The sequence below is a fragment of the Oncorhynchus kisutch genome, linkage group LG4 (assembly GCF_002021735.2).
Source record: "Oncorhynchus kisutch isolate 150728-3 linkage group LG4, Okis_V2, whole genome shotgun sequence".
NCBI classification, from domain to species: domain Eukaryota; kingdom Metazoa; phylum Chordata; class Actinopteri; order Salmoniformes; family Salmonidae; genus Oncorhynchus; species Oncorhynchus kisutch.
Window position 1 is genome coordinate 1,089,156 of NC_034177.2, and position 20,119 is coordinate 1,109,274.

The 20,119-nt window shown below is 46.3% G+C and overlaps 1 protein-coding gene across 3 annotated transcripts in view; it reads right to left on the minus strand.

The window, feature by feature from the left end:
- Positions 1–15,146: 15,146 nt before the first annotated feature.
- The window catches only part of plcxd1.1 (phosphatidylinositol-specific phospholipase C, X domain containing 1, tandem duplicate 1), a 29,442-nt gene continuing 24,469 nt past the window's right edge, over positions 15,147–20,119 (minus strand). For all 3 annotated transcript variants that reach the window (XM_031822256.1, XM_031822255.1, XM_020473689.2), the window contains one exon: positions 15,147–16,115. In XM_031822256.1, coding sequence (XP_031678116.1) covers positions 15,847–16,115 — 269 coding nt within the window. In that variant the 3' untranslated portion in view covers positions 15,147–15,846. The remainder of the gene's footprint in view (positions 16,116–20,119) is intronic.

Below are 20,119 nucleotides of genomic sequence, written 5' to 3' on the forward strand. Positions count from 1 at the left end.
TACCTGGCCATTGTAAGAACAGGGATGGTCAATGTGATCCAAACAACAGTAAACAACACTATCATTATGCCACTATCATTATTATACACTCGTATTCACTTAGAGGCAATCTGCAGTTGCTTCATCCATACCCATTGATTCTTGACGAATAAATGGCTCTTAGTTCAACTGTCTTACCCCATCAGAATCCAAAATATTAGGGCTCTATTCAATCAGCTCTGCTTTAGCCTGCATCAGTGGAGGCTGCAGAAGGGAGGACGGCTCATAATAATGGCTGGAATGGAGTGAATCAAATCAAATAGTTATTTGTCACATGCGGTGGATACATGTGTAGACCTCACAGTGAAATGCTTACAAGCTCCTTATCAAACAGTGCAGTTTTAAGGGGGAAAAAAGTGTTAAGTAAAAAAATAACAAACACGTGTTTGATACCATTAAAGAGCATGGCGCTGACAGAGATGGTCGCTTCGCGTTCTTAGGAAACTGCAGTATTTCGTTTTTTTATGTATGAACATTCCACAGAGCACCATTATATCCATTATTAAAAAATTTAAAGAATATGGCACCACAACAAACCTGCCAAGAGAGGGTCGCCCACCAAAACTCACAGACCAGGCAAGGAGGGCATTAATCAGAGGCAACAAAGAGACCAAAGATAACCCTGAAGGAGCTGCAAAGCTCCACAGCGGAGATTGGAGTATCTGTCCATAAGACCACTTTAACCCGTACACTCCACAGAGCTGGGCTTTATGGAAGAGATTGGAGTATCTGTCCATAGGACCAGTTTAACCCGTACACTCCACAGAGCTGGGCTTTATGGAGGAGATTGGAGTATCTGTCCATAGGACCAGTTTAATCCGTACACTCCACAGAGCTGGGCTTTATGGAGGAGATTGGAGTATCTGTCCATAGGACCAGTTTAAGCCGTACACTCCACAGAGCTGGGCTTTACGGAGGAGATTGGAGTATCTGTCCATAGGACCAGTTTAAGCCGTACACTCCACAGAGCTGGGCTTTACGGAGGAGTGGCCAGAAAAAATCCATTGCTTAAAGAAAAAAATAAGCAAACACATTTGGTGTTTGTCAAAAGGCACGTGGGAGACTCCCCAAACATATGGAAGAAGGTACTCAGATGAGACAAAAATTCAGCTTTTTGGCCATCAAGGAAAGCGCTATGTCTGGCACAGACCCAACACCTCTCATCACCCCGAGAACCACATCACCACAGTGGCATGGTGGTCGCAGCATCATGCTGTGGGAAACTGGTCAGAATTGAAGGAATGATGGATGGCGCTAAATACAGGGAAATTCTTGAGGGAAACCTGTTTCAGTCTTCCAGAGATTTGAGATTGGGACTTCTGTCATCATGCAGTGCTTTCAGAGACTAGTCAAGGATCATATCACCTCCACCTTACTGGCCACCCTAGACCCACTTCAGTTTGCATACTGCCCCAACAGGTCCACAGACGACGCAATCGCCATCACACTGCCCTATCCCATCTGGACAAGAGGAATACCTATATAAGAATGCTGTTCATCGACTACAGCTCAGCCTTTAACACCATAGTACCCTCCAAACTCGTCATCAAGCTGGGGGCCCTGGGTCTCAACCCCGCCCTGTGCAATTGGGTACTGGACTTCCTGACGGGCCGCCCCAGGTGGTGAGGGTAAGAAACAACATCTCCACCTCACTGATCCTCAACACTGGGGCCCCACAAGGGTGTGTGCTCAGCCCGCTCCTGTACTCCCTGTTCACCTACGACTGCGTGGCCATGCACGCCTCCAACTCAATCATCAAATTTGCAGACGACACAACAGGAGTGACGACAACGACGAGACAGCCTACAGTGAGGAGGTGAGGGCCCTCGGAGTGTGGTGTCAGGAAAATAACCTCTCACTCAACGTCAACAAAACAAAGGAGATGATCATGGACTTCAGGAAGCAGCAGAAGGAGAACCCCCCTATCCAGCAGAGGGAGAACCCCCCTATCCGCATCGACGGGACAGCAGTGAAGGCGGAAAGTTTGAAGTTCCTCGGCGTGCACATCACGGACAAACTGAAATGGTCCACTCACACAGACAGTGTGGCCTCTTCAACAGGAGGCTGAAGAAATTGGCTTGTCACCCAAAACCCTGATAAACTTTTACAGTTGCCCAATCGAAGCATCCTATCGGGCTGTATCACAGCCTGGTACGGCAACTGCTCCACCCTCAACTGCAAGGCTCTCCAGAGGGTAGTGAGGTCTGCACAATGCATCACCGGGCGCAAACTACCTGCCATCCAGGACACCTACAGCACCTGATGTCACAGGAAGGCCAAAAAGATCCTCAAGGACATCAACCACCCGAGCCACGGCCTGTTCACACCGCTACCTTCCAGAAGGCGAGGTCAGTACAGGTGCATCAAAGCAGAGACTGAGAGACTGAAAAACAACTTCTATCTCAAGGCCATCAGACTGTTAAACAGCCACCACTAACTCAGAGAGGCTGCTGCCTACATTGACACCCAATCACTGGCCACTTTAATAAATGGATCACTAGTCACTTTATACAATGCACTTTTATGACACTTTAATGTCTACATATCTTACATTACCCATATCACATGTATATACTGTATTTTATACCATCTATTGCACCTTGCCTGTGCCGCTCGGCCATCGCTCATCCATATATTTATATGTACATATTCTCAATCACCCCTTGTGTGTGTGTATTAGGTAGTTGTTGTGGAATTATTAGATTACTTGTTAGATACAATTGAAGTCGGAAGTTTACATACACTTAGGTTTTAGTCATTAAAACTCGTTTTTCAACCACTCCACAAATTTCTTGTTAACAAACTATAGTTTTGGCAAGTCGGTTAGGACATCTACTTTGTGCATGACACAGGTAATATTTCCAACAATTCTTTATAGACAGATTATTTCACTTATTCACTGTGTCACGATTCCAGTGGGTCAGAGGTTTACATACACTAAGTTGGCTGTGCCTTTAAACAGCTAGGAAAACTACAGAAAATTGTCATGGCTCTCCTTCGACTCACATTAAGCATCTCCAATCCAAACTTAAATCTAGAATCAGCGTCCTATTTCGCAACAAAGCATCCTTCACTCATGCTGCCAAACATACCCTCGTAAAACTGACTATCCTACTGTCGTGTCTTTGGCTATGCCGGGTTAAGTGATATGACATGCTATTCTATAAAATCATTTCTCTGTAATTAATATTACCTGATTGAGCTAATCATGTAAATGTAATTAACTAGAGAGTCGGGCACCACGAAATAATATTTATAGAGCTGTTATCTTCAGAATAAACTCCTGAAGACCTAGTAATATTTTACATCAATAGCAGTCAATATTTAATCGTCACTTTATTCAGTCTCATCTGAAAGTTGTAAATTCTTGGTTATCTTCACGAACCCTGGCTAACAAGTTGAATCAGCAATAAAAAATAGGGTTTAATTATTTATTTACTAAATACCCAAATAATCACACAGAATTACATCTACACAGAATGGATCATACATTGATTACTAATTATGTCATAAAGAAAACATCCCTAGCGGGCGGAACAGATACGACGGCTGGTTACACAAAGAAAAGGGGTTGGGTTTGAGTGAAAGAGCGGGAAGACTGAGTAACAAAGGAAGAAGCTGTGCTATCGTAAATACAGTATCTTATGCATTCTAAATTACCGCCCATTTGGAAAAGGAAAATGCAATAAATATTTACTCTGAGCTTCGGTAGATTGGTGGTAGATGGAAGAATGTCTGGTGGTAGAACGGATACTTTGTAGTATCGTTGTGTGTGTTAGACTGGTTACGTCGTCCGTCCTTTCCTAGCCCACGTTTACAGCGACTGCTGCTAACTCAATGGCTAGGAGGTATCAATTCGGGAGTGAAAAAGAGTTCAAAGTTCATACCAAGTTGCCATACTTTTAAGCTCATGTTATATTCTGGCTGGTATAGTCGAAATTCATCCTTTCGGCGTGTAGGTCGTCACCTTCACATTGAAATTCAATGCCAATTGCGTTAGGTTCTTGCTGATGTTGGCTTAGTTCTGTAGGTGATCTTTGTCCTTTCAACGTGGGGACTGCCAGTCCACACGTCCTTGGAACAGGAAGTTACATTTTCGTCTAGGGGCTTATATAGGATTGGGAGAGAGGGCTGTTTTTCATAGTTTACAACCACTGTCTGTTCACATGGGCTGGGTTACTGAGTTGGCATAGTTTACAACCACTGTCTGTTCACATGGGCGGGGCCACTGAGTTGGCAGAGTTTACAACCACTCTCTGTTCACATGGGCGGGGTCACTGAGTTGGCAGAGTTTACAACCACTGTCTGTTCACATGGGCGGGGTCACTGAGTTGGCAGAGTATACAACCACTCTCTGTTCACATGGGCGGGGTCACTGAGTTGGCAGAGTATACAACCACTCTCTGTTCACATGGGCGGGGCCACTGAGTTGGCAGAGTTTACAACCACTCTCTGTTCACATGGGCGGGGCCACTGAGTTGGCAGAGTTTACAACCACTCTCTGTTCACATGGGCAGGGCCACTGAGTTGGCAGAGTTTACAACCACTCTCTGTTCACATGGGCGGGGCCACTGAGTTGGCAGAGTTTACAATCACTCTCTGTTCACATGGGCGGGGCCACTGAGTTGGCAGAGTTTACAACTACTCTCTGTTCACATGGGCGGGGTCACTGAGTTGGCAGAGTTTACTCTATGACAAACCATTCTCTCATTAAACCTGTTAGGGATGCTGCGAATTTTCGCATCTTTTTGTTAAAAGTCTCGCAAAATGTCAACGTCCTGCTACTCATGCCAGGACTATAGTATATGCATATGATTAGTATGTGTGGATAGAAAACACTCTGAAGTTTATAAAACTGGTTAAATCATGTCTGTGACTATAACAGAATGTCTTTAGCAGAAAAAATCCCAAGGAAAACTGTTCACCAAAAAATATCCATCCGCCAGTCTCTGTATTGTCTAAGGCAGGGGAAAATATATAGCGATACGTTTACAATGCCTACAGCTTCCACACGATGTCGCCAGTACTGGCATTTAGATTGAAGTTAATTCTTGGTCAGATGACAAATAGGCACTTCCTGTTATCGACTACACAGCAGGAAGTTTGGAGAGAGACAAAATGGAGCATCATTTCCAAACGTGCTGCTATTGAATTCAGATCGCCCCGTGATCAATTTGATCGATTATTAACGTTTACTAATACCTAAAGTTGGATTATAAAAGTAGTTTGAAGTGTTTTGTCAAAGTTTACAGGCAACTTTTTTCATTTTTAAAAATGACGTTGCGTTTTGGAACGGTGCTTTTCCATGGATCAGACGGGCTTCATAAATGGACATTTTGGGTATACATGGACGGATTTAATCGAAAAAAAGACCCAATTGTGATGTTTATGGGACATATAGGAGTGCCAACAAAGAAGCTCGTCAAAGGTAATGAATGTTTTATATTTTATTTCTGCGTTTTGTGTAGCGCCGGCTACGCAAATTATTCTGTTTTACGTCCCGTTTGGGTATTTCGGGGGTTGCATGCTATCAGATAATAGCTTGTCATGCTTTCGCCGAAAAGCATTTTAAAAATCTGACAGGTTGGCTAGATTCACAACGACTGTAGCTTTAATTGAGTACCCTGCATGTGTGTTTTAATGAAAGTTTGAGTTGTATCGAGTACTATTAGTTGTCACTCTGAATTTCCGCTGATGTTGATCCCTGTACAGGGACAGCAGCCGTAAAAGGTTTTAATTAAGAAGCTAAATTACATTTAATATTTTTACAAATAGTTTAATATTTAAACATTTAAATTGCACAACAATTCCATGTGAATCTGCTAACTTTAATGCGTAGACTTTCCAAGATACAGTTTATGTCGTCCTATCATACCTATCATGTCTCAGACTCCAACTGAACTGACATCAGTTCAGGGGGTGCGTCACCTGAGTGGGTTGATTCACTGTTGTGGTCATCCTGTCTGGGTTGGTGCCCCCCCCCCTTGGGTTGTGCCGTGGCGGAGATCTTTGTGGGCTATACTCAGCCTTGTCTCAGGATGGTAAGTTGGTGGTTGAAGATATCCCTCTAGTGGTGTGGGGGCTGTGCTTTGGCAAAGTGGGTGGGGTTATATCCTTCCTGTTTGGCCCTGTCCGGGGGTGTCCTCGGATGGGGCCACAGTGTCTCCTGACCCCTCCTGTCTCAGCCTCCAGTATTTATGCTGCAGTAGTTTATGTGTCGGGGGTTCTGGGGTCAGTTTGTTATATCTGGAGTACTTCTCCTGTCCTATTCGGTGCCCTGTGTGAATCGAAGTGTGCGTTCTCTAATTCTCTCCTTCTCTCTTTCTTTCTCTCTCTCGGAGGACCTGAGCCCTAGGACCATGCCCCAGGACTACCTGACATGATGACTCCTTGCTGTCCCCAGTCCACCTGGCCATGCTGCTGTTCCAGTTTCAACTGACCTGAGCCCTAGGACCATGCCCCAGGACTACCTGACATGATGACTCCTTGCTGTCCCCAGTCTACCTGGCCATGCTGCTGCTCCAGTTTCAACTTCCACCTGACTGTGCTGCTGCTCTAGTTTCAACTGTTCTGCCTTATTATTATTCGACCATGCTGGTCATTTATGAACATTGAACATCTTGACCATGTTCTGTTATAATCTCCACCCGGCACAGCCAGAAGAGGACTGGCCACCCCACATAGCCTGGTTCCTCTCTAGGTTTCTTCCTAGGTATTGGCCTTTCTAGGGAGTTTTTCCTAGCCACCGTGCTTCTACACCTGCATTGCTTGCTGTTTGGGGTTTTAGGCTGGGTTTCTGTACAGCACTTTGAGATATCAGCTGATGTACGAAGGGCTATATAAATAAATTTGATTTGATTTGATCATATTCATTAAGTCCCAACGCATATTTTCAACTGGTTGGATTACCGAAATATGGTTTCGTTTCCCATCTTTTGATGTCACCAGACTCTCTCTCAATGTTAACAAAGGGATTTTCAATAGTCACATCGGTAGAGTAGAGAGAGGAAAAAGGGGAAATGTATTTATGGGGGTCATAAATCTCCCCATCAGTCCAACGTCATGACACTACCAATCCTTGACTTCGGCGATGTCATTTATAAAATAGCCTCCTACACTCTACTCAAAATCCGTTTTGTCAGCAAAGCCACAGTCGTGGCCAAAACTTTTGAGAATGACACAAATATACATTTTCACAAAGTCTGCTGCTTCCGTTTGTATGATGGCAATTTGCATATACTCCAGAATGTTATGAAGAGTGATCAAATTAATTGCAAAGTCCCTCTTTGCCATGCAAATGAACTGAATCCCCAAAAAACATTTCCACTGCCTTTCAGCCCTGCCACAAAAGGACCAGCTGACATCATGTCAGTGATTCTCTCGTTAACACAGGTGTGTTGACGAGGACAAGGCTGGAGATCACTCTGTCATGTTGATTGAGTTCGAATAACAGACTGGAAGCTTCAAAAGGAGGGTGGTGCTTGGAATCATTGTTCTTCCTCTGTCAACCATTGTTACCTGCAAGGAAACACGTGCCGTCATCATTGCTTTGCACAAAAAAGGCTTCACAGGCAAGGATATTGCTGCCAGTAAGATTGCACCCAAATCAACCATTTATCGGATCATCAAGAACTTCAAGAAGAGCAGTTCAATTGTTGTGAAGAAGGCTTCAGGGCACCCAAGAAAGTCCAGCAAGCGCCAGGACCATCTCCTAAAGTTGATTCAGCTGCGGGATCGGGGCACCACCAGTACAGAGCTTGCTCAGGAATGACAGCAGGCAAGTGTGAGTGCATCTGCACGCACAGTGAGGCGAATACTTTTTGAGGATGGCCTGGTGTCAAGAAGGGCAGCAAAGAAGCCAGTTCTCTCCAGGAAAAACATCAGGGACAGACTGATATTCTGCAAAAGGTACAGGGATTGGACTGCTGAGGACTGGGGTAAAGTCCCAGTCACGGATCAGGATGTCTTGCTCCCAGGCAGACTAAATAACTATTTTGCCCGCTTTGAGGACAATACAGTGCCGCTGACACGGCCTGCAACGAAAACATGCGGTCTCTCCTTCACTGCAGCTGAAGTGAGTAAGACATTTAAACGTGTTAACCCTCGCAAGGCTGCAGGCCCAGACGGCATCCCCAGCCGCGCCCTCAGAGCATGCGCAGACCAGCTGGCCGGTGTGTTTACGGACATATTCAATCAATCCCTATACCAGTCTGCTGTTCCCACATGCTTCAAGAGGGCCACCATTGTTCCTGTTCCCAAGAAAGCTAAGGTAACTGAGCTAAACGACTACCGCCCCATAGCACTCACATCCGTCATCATGAAGTGCTTTGAGAGACTAGTCAAGGACCATATCACCTCCACCCTACCTGACACCCTAGACCCACTTCAATTTGCTTACCGCCCAAATAGGTCCACAGACGATGCAATCTCAACCACACTGCACACTGCCCTAACCCATCTGGACAAGAGGAATACCTATGTGAGAATGCTGTTCCTCGACTACAGCTCGGCATTCAACACCATAGTACCCTCCAAGCTCGTCATCAAGCTCGAGACCCTGGGTCTCGACCCCGCCCTGTGCAACTGGGTACTGGACTTCCTGACGGGCCGCCCCCAGGTGGTGAGGGTAGGCAACAACATCTCCTTCCCGCTGATCCTCAACACTGGGGCCCCACAAGGGTGCGTTCTTAGCCCTCTCCTGTACTCCCTGTTCACCCACGACTGCGTGGCCACGCACGCCTCCAACTCAATCATCAAGTTTGCGGACGACACAACAGTGGTAGGCTTGATTACCAACAACGACGAGACGGCCTACAGGGAGGAGGTGAGGGCCCTCGGAGTGTGGTGTCAGGAAAATAACCTCACACTCAACGTCAACAAAACTAAGGAGATGATTGTGGACTTCAGGAAACAGCAGAGGGAACACCCCCCCATCCACATCGATGGAACAGTAGTGGAGAGGGTAGCAAGTTTTAAGTTCCTCGGCATACACATCACAGACAAACTGAATTGGTCCACTCACACAGACAGCATCGTGAGGAAGGCGCAGCAGCGCCTCTTCAACCTCAGGAGGCTGAAGAAATTCAGCTTGTCACCAAAAGCACTCACAAACTTCTACAGATGCACAATCGAGAGCATCCTGGCGGGCTGTATCACCGCCTGGTATGGCAACTGCACCGCCCTCAACCGTAAGGCTCTCCAGAGGGTAGTGAGGTCTGCACAACGCATCACCGGGGGCAAACTACCTGCCCTCCAGGACACCTACACCACCCGATGCTACAGGAAGGCCATAAAGATCATCAAGGACATCAACCACCCGAGCCACTGCCTGTTCACCCTGCTGTCATCCAGAAGGCGAGGTCAGTACAGGTGCATCAAAGCTGGGACCGAGAGACTGAAAAACAGCTTCTATCTCAAGGCCATCAGACTGTTAAACAGCCACCACTAACATTGAGTGGCTACTGCCAACACACTGTCAACGACACTGACTCTACTCCAGCCACTTTAATAATGGGAATTGATGGGAAATTATGTAAATATATCACTAGCCACTTTAAACAATGCTACCTTATATAATGTTACTTACCCTACATTATTCATCTCATATGCATACGTAGATACTGTACTCTATATCATCGACTGCATCCTTATGTAATACATGTATCACTAGCCACTTTAACTATGCCACTTTGTTTACATACTCATCTCATATGTATATACTGTACTCGATACCATCTACTGTATCTTGCCTATGCTCCTCTGTACCATCACTCATTCATATATCCTTATGTACATATTCTTTATCCCCTTACACTGTGTATAAGACAGTAGTTTTTTGGAATTGTTAGTTAGATTACTTGTTCGTTATTACTGCATTGTCGGAACTAGAAGCACAAGCATTTCGCTACACTCGCATTAACATCTGCTAACCATGTGTATGTGACAAATAAAATTTGATTTGATTTGATTTGAAGTCATTTTCTCTGATGAATCCCTTTCGATTGTTTGGGGCATCCGGAAAAAGCTTGTCCGGAGAAGAGAAGGTGAGCACTACCATCAGTCCTGTGTCATGCCAACAGTAAATCATCCTGAAACCATTCATGTGTGGGTTTGCTTCTCAGCCAAGGGAGTGGGCTCACTCACAATTTTGCCTAAGAACACAGCCATGAATAAAGAATGGTACCAACACATCCTCCGAGGGCAACTTCTCCCAAACATTGGTGAGGAACAGTGCCTTTTCCAGCATGATGGAGCACCTTGCCATAAGGCAAAAGTGATAACTAAGTGGCTCGGGGAATAAAACATCGATATTTTGGGTCCATGGCCAGGAAACTCCCCAGACCTTAATCTCATTGAGAACTTGTGGTCAAGCCTGGACAAACGGGCGGGTGGACAAACAAAAACCCACAAATTCTGACAAACTCCAAGCATTGATTATGCAAGAATGGGCTGCCATCAGTCAGGATGTGGCCCAGAAGTTAATTGACAGCATGCCAGGGCGGATTGCAGAGGTCTTGACAAAGATATCTAAAGACACTGAAGCAGCAAACTTTGTGGAAATTAATATTTGTGTTATTCTCCAAACTTTTGGCCACGACTGTACTACCCACCACTGCGACCTGTACGCTCTCGTTGGCTGGCCCTTGCTTCATTCTCGTCGCCAAACCCACTGGCTACAGGTCATCTACAAGTCTCTGCTAGGTAAAGCCCCGCTTTATCTCAGCTCACTGGTCACCATAGCAGCACTCACCCGTAGCACGCGCTCCAGCAGGTATATCTCACTGGTCACCCCCAAAGCCTATTCCTCCTTTGGCCACCTTTCCTTCCAGTTCTCTGCTGCCAATGACTGGAACGAACTGCAAAAATCTCTGAAGCTGGAGACTCATATCTCCCTCACTAACCTTAAGCACCAGCTGTCAGAACAGCTCACAGATCACTGCACCTATACACATCTGTAAACAGCCCATCCGATCTACCTCATCCCCATACTGTATTTATTTATTTATTTATCTTGCTCCTTTGCACCCCAGTATCTTTACTTGCACATTCATCTTCTGCACATCTACCATTCCAGTGTTAATGCTACATTGTAATTATTTTTGCCTCTGTGGCCTATTTATTGGCTACCTCCCTACTCTTCTACATTTGCACACACTGTACATAGATTTTTCTATTGTGTTATTGACTGTATGTTTGTTTATGTGTAACTCTGTGTTGTTGTATGTGTCGAACTGCTTTGCTTTATCTTGGCCAGGTTGCAGTTTTAAATGAAAACTTGCTCTCAACTGGCCTACCTGGTTAAATAAATGCTGATAGATTTGAGGTATTCTTGTTCTCAAATTTGCTTTGTTAAAATCCTTAGCTACTATAAATTCAGCATCAGGATATATGGTTTCCAGTTTGAATAAAATCCCTTGAAGTTCCTTGATGGCCGTCGTGGTATCGGCTTGAGAGGCGCGGAAACAGCTGTCACAAAAACCGGAGAAAATTATCTTAGAAGACAATACGGTCAGCATTTGATTGTGAACAATTCTAGGTCAGGTGAACAAAAGAACATAAGTTCCTGTATGTTGTTACACTGATGTGTCTCTAGTCACAGAGACTTGGTATGATGTGTCTCTAGTCACAGAGACTTGGTATGACGTGTCTCTAGTCACAGAGACTTGGTATGACGTGTCTCTAGTCAGAGACTTGGTATGACGTGTCTCTAGTCACAGAGACTTGGTATGACGTGTCTCTAGTCACAGAGACTTGGTATGGCGTGTCTCTAGTCATAGAGACTTGGTATGACATGTCTCTAGTCAGAGACTTGGTATGACGTGTCTCTAGTCACAGAGACTTGGTATGACGTGTCTCTAGTCACAGAGACGTGGTATGACGTGTCTCTAGTCAGAGACTTGGTATGACGTGTCTCTAGTCATAGAGACTTGGTATGACGTGTCTCTAGTCATAGAGACTTGGTATGACATGTCTCTAGTCACAGAGACTTGGTATGACGTGTCTCTAGTCACAGAGACTTGGTATGACGTGTCTCTAGTCATAGAGACTTGGTATGACGTGTCTCTAGTCATAGAGACTTGGTATGACGTGTCTCTAGTCACAGAGACTTGGTATGACGTGTCTCTAGTCACAGAGACTTGGTATGACGTGTCTCTAGTCACAGAGACTTGGTATGGCGTGTCTCTAGTCACAGAGACTTGGTATGGCTTGTCTCTAGTCACAGAGACTTGGTATGACATGTCTCTAGTATGACGTGTCTCTAGTCACAGAGACTTGGTATGACATGTCTCTAGTCACAGAGACGTGGTATGACGTGTCTCTAGTCACAGAGACTTGGTATGACGTGTCTCTAGTCACAGAGACTTGGTATGACGTGTCTCTAGTCACAGAGACTTGGTATGACATGTCTCTAGTCACAGAGACTTGGTATGACGTGTATCTAGTCACAGAGACTTGGTACGACGTGTCTCTAGTCAGAGACTTGGTATGACGTGTCTCTAGTCATAGAGACTTGGTATGACGTGTCTCTAGTCACAGAGACTTGGTATGGCGTGTCTCTAGTCACAGAGACTTGGTATGACGTGTCTCTAGTATGACGTGTCTCTAGTCACAGAGACTTGGTATGACATGTCTCTAGTCACAGAGACGTGGTATGACGTGTCTCTAGTCACAGAGACTTGGTATGACGTGTCTCTAGTCACAGAGACTTGGTATGACGTGTCTCTAGTCACAGAGACTTGGTATGACGTGTATCTAGTCACAGAGACTTGGTATGACGTGTCTCTAGTCAGAGACTTGGTATGACGTGTCTCTAGTCATAGAGACTTGGTATGACGTGTCTCTAGTCACAGAGACTTTGTATGACGTGTCTCTAGTCACAGAGACTTGGTATGACGTGTATCTAGTCACAGAGACTTGGTATGACGTGTATCTAGTCACAGAGACTTGGTATGACGTGTCTCTAGTCATAGAGACTTGGTATGACGTGTCTCTAGTCACAGAGACTTGGTATGACGTGTCTCTAGTCACAGAGACTTGGTATGACGTGTCTCTAGTCACAGAGACGTGGTATGACGTGTCTCTAGTCACAGAGACTTGGTTGAGTGTTAGTTGTGCCTTGTTTAAAGGTCTGCATGACCTGACCTGTCAATGGCCTTCTATGGTTTCATTGTTCTAATCCAGGGGGACTAACTCATTCCATGGAGGGCTTAGTGTCTGCTGGTTGTTTCCTTTCAATAAAGCAGTAGACAACCATGTGAGGGTAGTTACTATTCAGTGACCTTTATTCATCAATCAAGTACAAGAGAGGAGCCAAAACACTCGGCCCTCTGTGGAATGAGTGACACATTGTAATCTATTCCCTTTGACAGACCGCTGACTTCTCCTCTCCGTGATCTCTGAACTGGAAGCATGAATTTAAATACTTTTTTCAGACCAAACACTTTTTATTTTTACATTGGTCAATTATATGTGAAACCTGTAAGGTAAAACATTCTGTAGATTGTTTCTCTATTCAAAATGCTCATCCTGTCTTCTGGAAAGGCTAATCTTGTCCACAGGCACAGGTCTTTTCAGTAGTAATGAAGGCATGCTTCTGAAAGAGTTAAGGGTCAAAGGTCATAACTCAGCTGTAGCACAGTCATAGGAGGTCATAGGTCATGCTCAGAGTTGTGCGTCTGATATCATGCAATGATTCATGTAGGTTTGATCTGAGGGTGCATTCCAAATGGCTCCCTATTCCCTATGGGCCCTGGTCAAAAGAAGTGCACCCTATTCCCTATGGGCCCTGGTCAAAAGAAGTGCACCACGTAGGGAATAGGGAGCCGTTTGGGACAGACTTGTTCTTCAGTTGGTACAGCATTAACGTTATAACTAGGGAGATACAAGCATTCTTTAACCACAGAACCTGGATATCTAATGGAAATACATTGTAGGTGCTAACCATTTGTAACGTGGTTTTGCTTGCCAAATGGCACCCTATTCCCTACATAGTGCACTACTTTTGATCAGGGCCCATAAGGGTCTGGTGAAAAGTAGTGCACTATTTAGCGTCTGGTTCCATTTGTGACACCATCATAGTTTTGTGCTCTATGGAAGAGGCTGTATTATTGGTAGCACTCGTTATAGTGGGAGATGGTTACAGAGGTGTTAGACAGAACATTCATTATTGCTTAGGTCAAAGGAACATTCTAAAATATGGCCACATTGCCTGAGATATGAAATACATACATTAGTTGGAGGATTAGAGGGGGGTTAGAAAGTTAGAGGAGGGGTTAGAGGAGAGTTGGAGGAGAGTTGGAAGGGGGTTAGAGAGTTAGAGGGGGGTTAGAGAGTTAGAGGGGGGTTAGAGAGTTAGAGGGGGGTTGGAGGGTTAGAGGAGGGTTAGATGAGGGGTTAGAGGAGAGTTGGAGGAGGGTTAGAGAGTTAGAGGAGAGTTAGAGGGGGGTTAGAGAGTTAGAGGGGGGTTAGAGTTAGAGGGGGGTTAGAGGGGGGTTAGAGAGTTAGAGGGGGGTTAGAGTTAGAGGGGGGTTAGAGAGTTAGAGGGGGGTTAGAGAGTTAGAGGGGGGTTAGAGAGGTAGAGGGGGGTTGGAGAGATATAGGGGGGTTAGGGATAGAGGGTTGGAGAGTTAGAGGAGGGTTAGGGATAGAGGGTTAGAGAGTTAGACGGTTAGAGAGTTAGAGGAGGGTTAGAGAGTTAGAGGAGGTTTAGAGGAGGGTTAGAGTTAGAGGAGGTTTAGAGGAGGGTTAGAGGAGGGTTAGGGATAGAGGGTTAGAGAGTTAGAGGAGGGTTAGGGATAGAGGGTTAGAGAGTTAGAGGAGGGTTAGGTCTAGAGGGTTAGAGAGTTAGAGGAGGGTTAGGTCTAGAGGGTTAGGTCTAGAGGGTTAGGGATAGAGGGTTAGGTCTGGAGGGTTAGAGGAGGGTTAGGGATAGAGGGTTAGGTCTGGAGGGTTAGAGGAGGGTTAGGGATAGAGGGTTAGGTCTGGAGGGTTAGAGGAGGGTTAGGGATAGAGGGTTAGGTCTGGAGGGTTAGGTCTAGAGGGTTAGAGGAGGGTTAGGTCTAGAGGGTTAGGTCTGGAGGGTTAGAGGAGGGTTAGGGATAGAGGGTTAGGTCTGGAGGGTTAGAGGAGGGTTAGGGATAGAGGGTTAGGTCTGGAGGGTTAGAGGAGGGTTAGGGATAGAGGGTTAGAATGTTAGGGTTAGGGCTAGTAAACAAGATAACAAAAGTCCAAAGTAAACAGATAAATAAATCAGTGCAGATCAGGGGGAAAAAAGAGAGCAGGAAGAGAAGAGAGGAGCTCAACAGGCAAACATTTCACTGTCGGCAATATAATTGTGCAAATATATCCTATCAGAATGTATTTTTTTTTTACAAGCAAAGTTCTATTACATCATGCTGCAGTCCCATCCTCTTCTACAGCATTAAGTTAAAACATGGTATCATGCTGCAGTCCCATCCTCTTCTACAGCATTAAGTTAAAACATGGTATCATGCTGCAGTCCCATCCTCTTCTACAGCATTAAGTTAAAACATGGTATCATGCTGCAGTCCCATCCTCTTCTACAGCATAGTTAAAACATGGTATCATGCTGCAGTCCCATCCTCTTCTACAGCATTAAGTTAAAACATGGTATCATGCTGCAGTCCCATCCTCTTCTACAGCATAGTTAAAACATGGTATTCTGTGCAATAAGATGTGTCAGATAATGCATCCCAAATGGCACCCTATTCCCTACACACACGACTTTGACCAGAGGCCTATGGGCTACAGATGTAATATGGTGTCATTTGGGACACAGCAGATGGGTCAGTTTCCTCTGCTAACATCACAAGGACCAGTGCAGTGGACTAAATGTTGATTCAGTGCGATGACGGTGGGTACGAAGTGGCTCTCTGAGACAAAGTCCCCAGCTATGATGTTGAGGGAGTGGGACTCGGACCCGGGGCTCTGGCCCCTGACCCAGGAGAGCAGGGCAGGGTAGGTAGACATCACCAGGTCCTTCAGAGACTCAGTGGGGTGAGAACAGATGTACTTCAGATCCTCTGTCAGGTTGATGCCCGTCACAAAGAACCCTCCTGACAACAAACACCAAATCAATGTTCTGTTTGATTCTGTTACAAAAACACTCATTACAACACATCCCACACACATATGTTACTCATGGAAAACATTGGGTGAAAACAATATATCGTAGACAGTGTTAGATACCCCTTTACTCTGCACAACACTACAGATACATTCTAATCACATCATAAGAGCGTTTAACTGTTTTACTGTTCAGTACGGGGGAAATCCCACGCGAGATAAGCGAGCGTAAATGGAACTTCATTCCCTATTCTGATTTTGAACGTAAGTATGAGAATAGCATGCTATTCACCAGTTATTTCTCTAGGTGGAAATGGTATAAATAAAAGGTGTGTCTAGATACGCAGTATTCTGACAACTTAATTCCAACAACTTTACGCGAGAGGAAAACATGAATAAGGTTTGGCGAACCAACCGGTTCCAAGTGGAAAAAGCTACAAGGTGTTTGGTGCTGAAATAAACTAGTATCCATATATTTAGAGTGCTTTCTTTCATTGATGCCTAATATTCTGACCCTGCTCTCTCAATATATATAAATATAGGACAAAACACACATCACGACAAGAGACACAACACTACATAAAGAGAGACCTAAGACAACAACATAGCAAGGCAGCAACACATGACAACACAACATGGTAGCAACACAACATGACAACAACATGGTAGCAACACAAATTGGCAGCAGCACAACATGGTACAAACATTATTGGGCACAACAGCACAAAGGGCAAGGAGGTAGAGACAACAATACATCACGCAATGCAGCCACAACTGTCAGTAAGAGTGTCCATGAGTCTTTGAATGAAGAGACTGAGATAAATCTGTCCAGTTTGAGTGTTAGTTCCAGTCGCTAGCTGCAGTGAACTGAAAAGACGAGCGAGCCAGGGATGTGTTTGCTTTGGGGACATTTAACAGAATGTGACTGGCAGAACGGATGTTGTATGTGGAGAATGAGGGCTATCTCAGATAGGGGGAGCCGTATAGATGTGTTCAAGTGAGTCTATCGACAAAATTCTAACCAAAAGGTACGGACTTCCATAGTGACGCAGTGGTCTAAGGCACTAGCCGGGGGAGCTTTCCTTGGCTCATTGCACTCTAGCGACTCCTTGTGGTGGGCAGGGCGCCTGCAGGCTGACTTCGTTCGTCAGTTGAACGGTGTTTCCTCTGACACATTGGTGCAGCTGGCTTCTGGGTTAAGCGAGCGGGTCTGGCGGGTCATGTTATGGAAGACGCACGGCTCAACCTTCGCCTCTCCTGAGAACGTTGGGGAGTTGCAGCGATGAGACAAGATCATAAATCACGAAGTTGGGGAGAAAAAGGGTATAAAAAAATAAAAATAAAATATGGCTTAACATAGATTACGATCTACTGAAAACCCTATTGAAAATCTGTTGGCCAGCAAGTGGGAGGGGTTTCAGTGGTTGAATTACATTTATTCAGAGCACGTAAGGTAAGGTAGGTAAGTCTGAATACCAAATACTTAGAAGTGCGTAGGCAAGGAAAGGCGTGCGTAGGAAAGGAAAGGCGTGCGTAGGAAAGGAAAGGCGTGCATAGGAAAGGAAAGGCGTGCATAGGAAAGGAAAGGCGTGCATAGGAAAGGAAAGGCGTGCATAGGAAAGGAAAGGCGTGCATAGGAAAGGAAAGGCGAGCGTAGTAAAGGAAAGGCGAGCGTAGTAAAGGAAAGGCGTCCGTAGGAAAGGAAAGGCGTGCGTAGGAAAGGCGAGCGTAGGAAAGGAAAGGCGTGCGTAGGAAAGGCGTGCGTAGGAAAGGAAAGGCGTGCGTAGGAAAGGAAAGGCGTGCGTAGGAAAGGAAAGGCGTGCGTAGGAAAGAAAAGGCGTGCGTAGGCAAGGAAAGGCGTGCGTAGGAAAGGAAAGGCGTGCATAGGAAAGGAAAGGCGAGCGTAGTAAAGGAAAGGCGAGCGTAGTAAAGGAAAGGCGTCCGTAGGAAAGGAAAGGCGTGCGTAGGAAAGGCGAGCGTAGGAAAGGAAAGGCGAGCGTAGGAAAGGAAAGGCGTGCGTAGGAAAGGCGTGCGTAGGAAAGGAAAGGCGTGCGTAGGAAAGGAAAGGCGTGCGTAGGAAAGGAAAGGCGTGCGTAGGAAAGAAAAGGCGTGCGTAGGAAAGGAAAGGCGTGCGTGGGAAAGGAAAGGCTTGCTTAGGAAAGGAAAGGCGTGCGTAGGAAAGGCGTGCGTAGGAAAGGAAAGACGTGCGTAGGAAAGGAAAGGCGTGCGTGAGAAAGGAAAGGTGTGCGTAGGAAAGGCGTGCGTGGGAAAGGAAAGGCGAGCGTAGGAAAGGAAAGGCGTGCGTGGGAAAGGAAAGGCATGCGTAGGAAAGGAAAGACGTGCGTAGGAAAGGAAAGGCGTGCGTGGGAAAGGAAAGGCGTGCATAGGAAAGGAAAGGCGAGCGTAGTAAAGGAAAGGCGAGCGTAGTAAAGGAAAGGCGTCCGTAGGAAAGGAAAGGCGTGCGTAGGAAAGGCGAGCGTAGGAAAGGAAAGGCGTGCGTAGGAAAGGCGTGCGTAGGAAAGGAAAGGCGTGCGTAGGAAAGGAAAGGCGTGCGTAGGAAAGGAAAGGCGTGCGTAGGAAAGAAAAGGCGTGCGTAGGCAAGGAAAGGCGTGCGTAGGAAAGGAAAGGCGTGCATAGGAAAGGAAAGGCGAGCGTAGTAAAGGAAAGGCGAGCGTAGTAAAGGAAAGGCGTCCGTAGGAAAGGAAAGGCGTGCGTAGGAAAGGCGAGCGTAGGAAAGGAAAGGCGAGCGTAGGAAAGGAAAGGCGTGCGTAGGAAAGGCGTGCGTAGGAAAGGAAAGGCGTGCGTAGGAAAGGAAAGGCGTGCGTAGGAAAGGAAAGGCGTGCGTAGGAAAGAAAAGGCGTGCGTAGGAAAGGAAAGGCGTGCGTGGGAAAGGAAAGGCTTGCTTAGGAAAGGAAAGGCGTGCGTAGGAAAGGCGTGCGTAGGAAAGGAAAGACGTGCGTAGGAAAGGAAAGGCGTGCGTGAGAAAGGAAAGGTGTGCGTAGGAAAGGCGTGCGTGGGAAAGGAAAGGCGAGCGTAGGAAAGGAAAGGCGTGCGTGGGAAAGGAAAGGCATGCGTAGGAAAGGAAAGACGTGCGTAGGAAAGGAAAGGCGTGCGTGGGAAAGGAAAGGTGTGCGTAGGAAAGGCGTGTGTAGGAAAGGCATGCGTGGGAAAGGAAAGGCGTGCATAGGAAAGGAAAGGCGTGCGTGGGAAAGGAAAGGCGTGTGTAGGAAAGGCGTGCGTAGGAAAGGCGTGCGTGGGAAAGGCGTGTGTAGGAAAGGTGTGCGTAGGAAAGGCGTGCATAGGAAAGGCGTGTGTAGGAAAGGCGTGCGTAGGAAAGGAAAGGCGTGCGTGGGAAAGGCGTGTGTAGGAAAGGTGTGCGTAGGAAAGGTGTGCGTAGGAAAGGCGTGTGTAGGAAAGGCGTGCGTGGGAAAGGCGTGCGTGGGAAAGGAACAGCGTGCGTGGGAAAGGCGTGTGTAGGAAAGGCGTGCGTGGGAAAGGAAAGGCGTGCGTGGGAAAGGAAAGGCGTGCGTAGGAAAGGCGTGTGTAGGAAAGGAAAGGCGTGCGTAGGAAAGGCGTGCGTGGGAAAGGAAAGGCGTGCGTAGGAAAGGCGTGCGTAGGAAAGGAAAGGCGTGCGTAGGAAAGGAAAGGCGTGTGTAGGAAAGGCGTGCGTGGGAAAGGAAAGGTGTGCGTGGGAAAGGAAAGGTGTGTGTGGGAAAGGAGTGCGTGGGAAAGGCGTGTGTAGGAAAGGAAAGGCGTGCGTAGGAAAGGAAAGGCGTGCGTGGGAAAGGAAAGGTGTGTGTAGGAAAGGCGTGCGTGGGAAAGGAAAGGTGTGCGTTGGAAAGGCGTGTGTAGGAAAGGAAAGACGTGCGTAGGAAAGGAAAGGCGTGCGTAGGAAAGGTGTGTGTAGGAAAGGCGTATATTATTAAAGTCTGCATCGACCCCTATAAGTGCACAGCAGCACTTCTATTTCTAAATGATTGGCAGTGTTAGATAA